Source organism: Bufo gargarizans, chromosome 7 (assembly GCF_014858855.1).
Source record: "Bufo gargarizans isolate SCDJY-AF-19 chromosome 7, ASM1485885v1, whole genome shotgun sequence".
Lineage (NCBI taxonomy): Eukaryota > Metazoa > Chordata > Amphibia > Anura > Bufonidae > Bufo > Bufo gargarizans.
Window position 1 is genome coordinate 26,337,308 of NC_058086.1, and position 9,073 is coordinate 26,346,380.

Below are 9,073 nucleotides of genomic sequence, written 5' to 3' on the forward strand. Positions count from 1 at the left end.
GCCCAAAACGCGAGTGTGAAAGTAGCCCTAGGTGACAACAATTTACATTTTTATCACCTTATTGCAGAAATTGCAATGATATCACCTAAGGACACGGCCACACGTGTACGACGCAAATTTTCCGCATGCAATTCTGCAGTGCGTCTGTTCTGAAGATAAAGAAAAAAAAAATTGAATCTGGAGTTCACAGCGCAGCATGGCGTATGCGATTTTTATTCATGTCACGGAAATTTTCTACACAAATTGACCTGCTAATTTCCACCGTAGAATTTACCCTGACTGAATCCTGCTGCAAAGGCCTCATTCACATGTCCGTGAAGAAATCCGTGAAAAGATGGTCGGCGATGCACGCGTGAAGGATCTGTGTTTGGTTCGCGTGTCCGATTTTTTTGCTCACCATGTGTCACTCGTGTTTCACGGACACCGTAAAGCTGAAAATTTTCAAAAGCATCTCTTCCCAACGATGGGTGAAACACCGATGATATCCGAGCTGCGTCCGTGTTTTTCACTGACCCATACACAATAATGGGCGCGATGGGAAAAACATAACCGAGCAAGCTTCCGTGCTAAAACACGGATGTGTGAATACACACGTTAAAATAAACGGCTACGTGTGCTGTCCATCACTGAAATGTGAACAAGGCAGATTTTGTGATGGACCCCAAGCAAAAATCAGAGGTAGCCGTACCCCAAAACCACATTGTATGATAAGCGGACCAGCTTTATCCATTGACTGAAGGACTATGGTTATAAAAAATTTTAAAAAATTCAAATTTCTATAACGTCTTTGGCAGATCGTGTAAAAGACCCAGTGTAATAAGAACTGTCGTAATATTCACGGGCAAGGAAAAAATATATATACACACACACGTATTGGCGGAGAGGTAAGCGCACAGGCGCCCCGGCAGCTGGAACAATAAGAGGTTTCAAATAAAAAAAGAATGCTGTAGTTGTATGGAAGCAATGCCGCTCCATACTTAGTCACCGATGGGTGGATAGGCGTGGAACTTCACCCTCCCCCAGACCCTCCCCCTACTTCGCTGTCAGCAGTGTCATGTTGCAGAGTCCTTGAGCCTCAGTCAATGTGAACGCTGCTATCTTAGAGGACTGATCATTCCCTTGGACTATACCAGCACCGGCCGGACTTCTAAAGGGGTAGGAGACCAGCCTGGAGAAAACGTTACGGCAAGACAGTCACCCTTCCACCGGATCGTGCCCTGCCGATACTGCCACCATGTCATCGGTACAAGTCATCTACCATCAGAAAATCCACAATTACCTCCTGAATTCCGTATTCCCCAAAGATGATCTTCCAGATGGTGAGTTACATTTTGCAACATTGTATCCGTGGCTTGTGCACAGTTGATATTACGTTGCATTTCTGCAGCAAATTGTTTCTATTTCAAAATATATATATTTTTTGTTTATTTTTTATTTATTTTTACAAAACGTTTGCAAATCTCTGTAGAATAATTGTGGTTGCGCAGAGCCGGCGCACATGACGGCTATTATAACTATTAAAGCACGGGCGTGATTCATAACATACGGTTTCTGCATCCTATGCACCGGAGAGGAAGGACTGTAGGGAACGGATTATGACAGCTCTAAACTCAATATTATACTGGAATATCATATGATCTGCCACAGCGGCGAAACATCTAGGGGGGGGGATGCGTACAGTGAGGGGGGGGGGGGGGATGTTAGGTAACCACCGGGGAAGCCTGTGCTAAAGGGAACCACCGCCATCTGTGCGATATATATATGATAACGCCGGTGTATTCTATAAGATCTACCGGGTGTATACACCCTGAGGGGGGGCTGGAGAAGGGGGAGGGGGGGGGAGGGAAGGGGTCCCTAGGCTTGTTGTAACATTAAAGCAGGCAGATAAGATGGATGACGTGTCCTGTTCACAGCCGGTGTTATCCCACTACACATCTGCTAAACCCAGGAGCTTGCAATCAAAGCTGCAGGATGGCGCCACCATAAAAAATATCCTTATAAATTACTATTATTAAGCAGGTTAAAGGGCCCGACCTCCCATCTTTTATAATGCAAAAATAGGAGGGGGGGGGATGGGGAAAGACCCGTGTATATCTATTTATAGAACGCTGCGTGCATCAAATGCAGATTTTTATTTTATTTTCAACACCTGCCAACATGGCAGCTGACTGAACCTGCACAATCCCCACTGGGGTTCGCTATTGACAGCAGACCTTCTCTTTGAAGATGCAAGATTACATAAGAGTATGAAGGAGGGGGGGGGGCGGGGGATGGGGAACCCCAATGTAAACAAACCCCCGAACCTGTATAGGATAGAAGCAAACGCCCTGCCGACAGGGATTATTCGATCGGCGTGGCTCTAGGTCATCGGCCTTTCGGACAGTGACATTTATATGGGCTTACAGAAGGACGTTGTAAATAAAAATGGCTTCTCTAATGCATTGTGCGGGGTGGGAAACGATGGAGGAGGGGGCGATAAGGGCATCATTAGCTATTAGGTTGGAGAACGCATGCCGAGGGAAATCTAGGTGAAACATCTAAGCGGTATTAGAAGTGCGTAGAAGGGTTTGGGCGGTATTACAGGGCATCGGCGAGGTGAACTGAATTACACTGACATATCTGGCAAGGAAAATGTCAACAGTGAGCTCGGGGGCGACCCCTAGTGGCCGCTGGCGAAATGACGCCGGCGCTATATTAAGAACGCTTATTACCTGGCTCAACTAATTAGCACATCGGCATACCTTTTAAGTTGGGTGTTCACCGAGAGGGTTTCGATGATGTCGGCGTGGAGAATTTCTTCTTTCTGAAATTAGAGACGTAGACTTCTTACGGGGAAAAAAAAAATATAATAATTAAAAAAATCCTCCGAGTGACCTACATACAGACACGAGCGTCCATTATCAGGTTATCACGTCACGGACAAACACAGACGGTTAGAACGGAAAAGCGCACGGCCAATTCATCAGGGGGAACGCGATTAAACACGAACGGATCAACAAAAAAAAAGAAAAAGTAAAGAAAACTTTCTTTTTGGGCCATTTAACCCCTCGAAGGGATTGCGCAGCAGCCGACCCTTTGAACGATCAGGGATACGTCTTAATACGCAACTGCATCCGTTTTGCAAAATACGGATACCGTCCATGCGTGAAGTGTTTTTTTTTGGGCAGACCCAAGTATCGCAGAACGTAGGTTGTATATTTTTCCGGAACGGACATAGGGATGCCCGCACACACTACCCACCCCTTTGTAGTTGGAAAACTACAACTCCCAACAGGCAACTATATGATGCACCTCATGCATGAGACAAATACATTATATATCTATCTTTTTTTTTTTATGCACTTTGCATCAGGTATGATGGGGGTTGTAGTTCTCAAACAAAGATCTCAGATCTTGCATGCCTGTTTGCAACTACGTGCAAAGTCCATCCGTGGTGGCTGCTGGAGAGACCACCCAGCCTTGCAGGCTGCAGACCCCCTGCCTCTCACCCATGTGGGTAGGGGGGGGGGGGGAGTGAGTAACCTCATGTGCTCCCAAGATTTGGCGCCATAAGCAAGCCACCCCTCTCATCCTATAGGAATGCAGGGGGGGGGGGGTAGAAGTTTTCATTAGAGGCCCCGCCGCCAGCCTCCAGCCTCATTTACGGCCATTATTGAGTAAACTGAGATAAAACTCCACTTGCATAACCAGCGGGCGCTTCACAAGATCATTGTTTCTTAATGTCCGTGCTGGAAAATTCCGCCTCTTCTCCTCCTCCCCCACAAACCATGTGCCGTAACTACAATAGAAAAACCTGGCGGCTCCGGATTATCAGGAGGGGGGCAACAATTTACCGTCCATTTGTAGTCACCCGTAAGCCACGCCCCCCACAGCTTCTCGTGTGGCATTCAAAACTGCTTTGTCTCATCCCGCGCTCTCATTGGCTGCCCTGCCCTCTCAGACGCGGGAATGAAAACTCCCTGGACGCGCCCTCATTGGTCGGCGGCGTTCCTCCCTGGGCTAATACCTACGCGCTGATTGGCCGGCGTCGTTCCCTCCCTGAGAGCTGATTGGTCAGTTCTTACACCTTGGCATAATATACAATATTGTAAGCGCACGGGGGCCACACGTGGAGCTCGTTGTTCTACCGGCCGGCTGGAAGAAGCGTGGTGTGCGGGAAAGGAAGAAGCAGCAGCGTCATGTTACTGGCGGCGCAGGGACCCTTTATGGATCGCCATCCTAAGTGTTACTATAGGAAGCCGGGCGGCGGCGTCCATCATCCCGCGTCCTCTGCGGCTGACGAGCAGGGGAACATCACCCCAGGTAGACGGAGGAGCTGATGGTCATGCGGTGGAGGTAGCAGAGCCGAGCCGGTCGTTTTTTTATACAGTTCTATGCAAGGAACCAAGTGACAAACTCAGCTCTGCTGCATCTATATTGCTAGTTCTACGCCTATTTGTAGTCATGCGGTTGTTTGGTGTCTGCACCTCATTACAGTGCACTTGTTTATTGCATTTATTGAGACCTTGTAATCATGCTGATTACTGTGCTGTAGCTTTCTATGGGTTGTATGCATGCTCTGCTGTATATGTGGGGTCTGTATTGCACTGATGCGCTGGGGCAGGATAGACCAATGCACACTATAAATGAGGATTATTAGCTATTTTTGTGCTATGTATTATGAGGGCTGTCATTCTGCATAGTGAGATTAGATGAGGCGGTGTACAATGCTGCTATGAGAGCGGTGGTCATTGATCGGGGGGGGGGGGGGTTTGATGGCTAATTCCCTCTGCGCTGCCTAGATTCGCTGTGGTACCTGCATCCATCCAAAGGCTGCAGCTATTGATCTGCCCAGGGGCGGGGGCGCTTTGCAGATGAGCAGGTAATGCATAGAGAGTGGGTGTGGGGTGGTCTCCTCCTGAGGGAGGGGTTTCCCAAGGATACCCGCAGAGCTATGCTTGGGAAGGCGGGGTTGCCTTATCCGCAGGGAGTCTCCCAGATCCTGGCGCTTTCTAGGAGATGCTGCGGGGGATGAGGCATGCCGGTGACTCACCTGCTGTGTACATGCGGTATCGGAGATGATGGGGGTCTTTGCAGACCTCACACCCTGATGGCGCAGCCGTCCTCACTGGATATGATCCCTCTGCAGCCCCTTACTCTATTGGCGGGTATCTTCTATGCTGATTGTCTTATCCGTCTCATGCGAGGAAGTATCATCCTGACATCCTTGTTCCTTCTCTTCACAGTAAAAGAACCATTCGAGAACTGCTACCAGGTGGGCCCGGTGATTGGCACCGGCGGCTTTGGCACAGTCTATTCTGGAGTCAGACTGGCAGACAAATTGCCCGTAAGTTTCATTTCATAGCGTTATGTCCTTTAAGGGTGGGCAGTTGACCCTTTGCATGCTTAATTATGCTGCTTTGCATTGTGGGGGTTCTACAAGTCAGACATAGATACATTTTGCACAGTGGGTAGCGGGCTAACTCTCTAAGCTAGTAGCATTGTGCACACATAGGGACGACGCAAGATAATATAGTGACCACGGGTGCAGGGAGGTTTCTGGACATGCTGATAACGGGGAACAATAGGTAGAATGTAGGTGTAGTGTCCCTTTAAGGGTAGCTTATATTCTATTGCATACATTGGATGTATAGTTAATGGCCATGTCTTCCTTTACAGGTTGCCATCAAGCATGTGTCAAGGGACAGGATTGGAGAAATGAAGCACATGGTGAGTTCATTACCTAAAGACGATGGTACAATGTATAGGGTTGGACCAAAAGCCCTGGACGGTCATATTCATGTTGACCTTCTTGTTACAGAATGGGACCTTGGTTCCCTTGGAGATCTACCTCCTGAAGAAAGTGTCCACCGGCTGCCGAGGAGTGATCCGTCTCCTAGACTGGTACGAGAGGCCGGACGGCTTTATCATAATCATGGAGCGGCCGGAGCCCGTGCAGGATCTCTTTGACTTCATCACAGAGCGAGGGGCCCTCGGCGAAGACCTCGCCGCCAACTTTTTCCGTCAGGTGGTGGAAGCCGTGAGGCACTGCCACACCTGCGACGTGGTTCACAGAGATATCAAAGACGAGAACATTCTTGTAGACCTCAGGACTGCAGAGCTGAAGCTGATCGATTTCGGCTCTGGTGCCTTGCTGCGGGATGCTGTTTACACAGATTTTGACGGTAAGTCGCCATCAAAATCTCTGCGAATAACGTTTTGCGCTTCTAGCTGTAGCTACTGCAGATATCCAGGGTTTGCATTTTGAGTAAATGGTTTCTTCCCCTTGTGTCTCCTCTAGGTACACGTGTCTATAGTCCTCCAGAGTGGATCCGGTTCCACAGGTACCACGGACGTTCTGCCACTGTGTGGTCCCTGGGCATCTTGCTGTATGATATGGTCTGCGGCGACATCCCCTTTGAACACGATGAAGAAATTCTCAAGGGAAAGATCCAGTATCGCTGCAGGGTGTCTAGAGGTAAGAATCTTTAGAGGTGTAGCATGCATTTGGATGGAATGATGTGATTTGTAGTGGGGGGGGGGGGGTCATTGCTTTGTCAAATATCTCGCCTCTACTTCATCAGCAATGACCTTGTACTTTAAGAAAAGGGAAAAATGATATTGTGTTTGCATTTTTTTTATTGCCATATTTTAAAATTTTTGTCCTTCTGGTTCCTCTGCAGAATGCAAGGATTTGATTGAGTGGTGTTTGTCCAAGAGACCCTCTGACAGACCTACCCTTGAGCAGATTCTGTCCCATTCCTGGATGACCCAGGAGCGTCTTCTAGACCAAAAGGACAATAAAGTGTCTAGGAAAGTGGACCAAGAAGCTACCAACACAAGTCAGGAGAGCCTCTAATCTCAGAACAGAGACGCTCGATGAGCGAGACAGGAAGGATCTGTCGCAGTCCCGGTTGTGAATGGGCTGGCGTGGGCTTGTGTGTCCAGCCTACAAGCTTGGATTCCCGGTGGGATGGAAGGAGCTGTCCCACCAAAGTGTGACATACTTGTTGGGGGTCTTAAAGAAGGGACTTTATTTTTTCTTTTCGTACCTAGAAAAATGTGGTGACCTCAGACTGTGGACTTATTCCAGAGACCTCTCGCTTTCCCAGTAGACTTGACAGGGAAGGATGTGAGCAAGCGCAGTGGGTCGAGGAGCGGGTAGCCCTGGATGCCATTGTGTGAGGGGGGGGGGGTTTCACTAGCAAGACTATCCATATCCGCTGTATTGGGGTTGATTAGCTGCAGTTTACACTTGACATCTTCAATGTTTATGTTTTGAGTTCGCCTCCAGCTGGAACCAGTTATCCTGCATTGACACTAATTTTATACATGGACCAAGCAATAGTTGATATCGACGAGCGGTCAGCGGCCATTCTTGGCCGCAAATCTAGACTGCTTCCTGTTGTGGCTTCCATCTTTAAGAGCCAAGTACATTGCAAGAGAGGTCATAAGGTTAAGTGGATAATCTTGAAAACCCAGGCAGAATTGGGTTAGGCTGCAGAGCGGATCGTTAATACCAACAGGTTGTAGGGGCTGAAAGCAATTTTGGCTGCATGTAAGCCAAGTACCCTGCAATTTTTTTTTATTTTTTTTTGTCGAATTGGGATACCCTTGTCTTATAAAAATTTTTTTTTTTTTTTTATAGAGCAAACAACCTTCTCACTGCTCTAAAAGGGGACCTGCACCATAATGTGGTAGTGAGGGGGTTAATTAAAAGGCTTCCTCGGAGGGGAAAAAAAACTAGTGATGGTAGGGTTACATGTCCCCATACTAAACAGGGCAATATTTGTGTGTTGCAGGAGTCGGTAACATCAGGCTCTTTGGCTGCTTAGGAACTGCAACTCGCACAATGCATATTTCTATAAAAGTGAATGGAGCACGCTGGGAGTTGTAGTTTCACAACAGCCGGAGTGTCGGAGGTTGCTATCGCATAGCAGTACCTTCCCAATTGCAACTTTATTTTCTTTTTCAAACACCTCCATGTCACTGAATATTTTACATGTCATTTTTTTTCTTCCCTGGTTCTGATCCATGTTTATGAATACTCCCTTTTTGGTCCAGAACCTTTTGTACTGTTTTGAGATTTCGAACCAGATTGTAAGAACGGATGTGCTCGACTCAGGTCGCCCTTTTAAGGGTCACGTCTGTAAAGCACGTCGGGTTTGCCCCCGGCTCTATATGACATAGTTCACATGTGATACTCCATAGACATCATAGCCAGTAAAGGTATGCAAGTATTGCATTGTAATCCCTCGTCATATCATGCTTTCTACCCACGGTAGATGGGAGGTGATATGAGGAGGGATGAGTATGCTGCTGCTTTTTGATCTTCTGTCGATTCTCGCGCCTGGAGGCGGAGATGAGTTTACAGTTGTCGGACCTCCAAAAATAAAAATTGACTTGCTCTGTACAAAGAGCTTGCTACAATTTCAAATGCACGCTTGCATACCCATCTAGCACACATAATGACACATGGGGATTTTATATTATATTTTTTGTAAATTTATAGATTTGATTATCCCGTGGGTTGATTGTGTCTTAAATCCTTACACCAAGCCTAATCATTCCCACACTGAACAAAAAAAAAACGAACTAGGCCTTATGGCAGCATTTGTTGCGTCTAGAGGTTGATACTGGGTACGTACAGTACCTCACACAGTGTTCACTGGTCATGTCCTAATTTATTTTATTTAATCTATGTAACTCCGGCCTCGTTTGACTTTTTTCGATTGAGGCCGTTTTTATTTATAAAGAGACTTCTTTGTTTCCTTTGGAATATGAACGCTATTTATAAATTTATTATTTTTTCTTTTTTTATGTTACATTCTGGATTTCAGAATTTTTGTCAGTTTTATTTAAGTGTTCAATTGTAACTATTTTCTTTTAATAAAACTTTTTTTTTTTTTTTTTACAATGTGAATTTGTGTGGTCGTGTTTCTTACAAATCTTTAGCCATGAGAAAATATCCTCAATGGTCAACGCATGGGTGAATCCGATGCCAGCAGCGGTCCCTAGGTGGCTACCCTTTTGATGGGCATGCATGGCAATAGTAAGTAGGGTCACAGATTAGAGGCGGCTGCCTTACAGGTAG

The 9,073-nt window shown here is 46.8% G+C and overlaps 1 protein-coding gene across 2 annotated transcripts; it reads left to right on the forward strand.

Moving 5' to 3' along the window:
* The first annotated feature begins 1,075 nt into the window (after positions 1-1,075).
* LOC122943217 (serine/threonine-protein kinase pim-3-like) lies at positions 1,076-7,601 on the forward strand. Of its 2 annotated transcripts, none has more exons than XM_044300787.1 (6): positions 1,076-1,319; positions 5,226-5,326; positions 5,659-5,709; positions 5,801-6,164; positions 6,281-6,457; positions 6,663-7,601. In XM_044300787.1, exons 1-6 carry the CDS (start codon positions 1,235-1,237, stop codon positions 6,836-6,838), a joined length of 954 nt encoding a protein of 317 aa, XP_044156722.1. In that variant the 5' UTR covers positions 1,076-1,234; the 3' UTR covers positions 6,839-7,601. The 2 variants fall into 2 exon arrangements, with proteins under 2 accessions (XP_044156722.1, XP_044156721.1); XM_044300786.1 differs by lacking the exon at positions 1,076-1,319 and adding an exon at positions 4,030-4,302.
* The last annotated feature ends 1,472 nt before the right edge of the window (positions 7,602-9,073 follow it).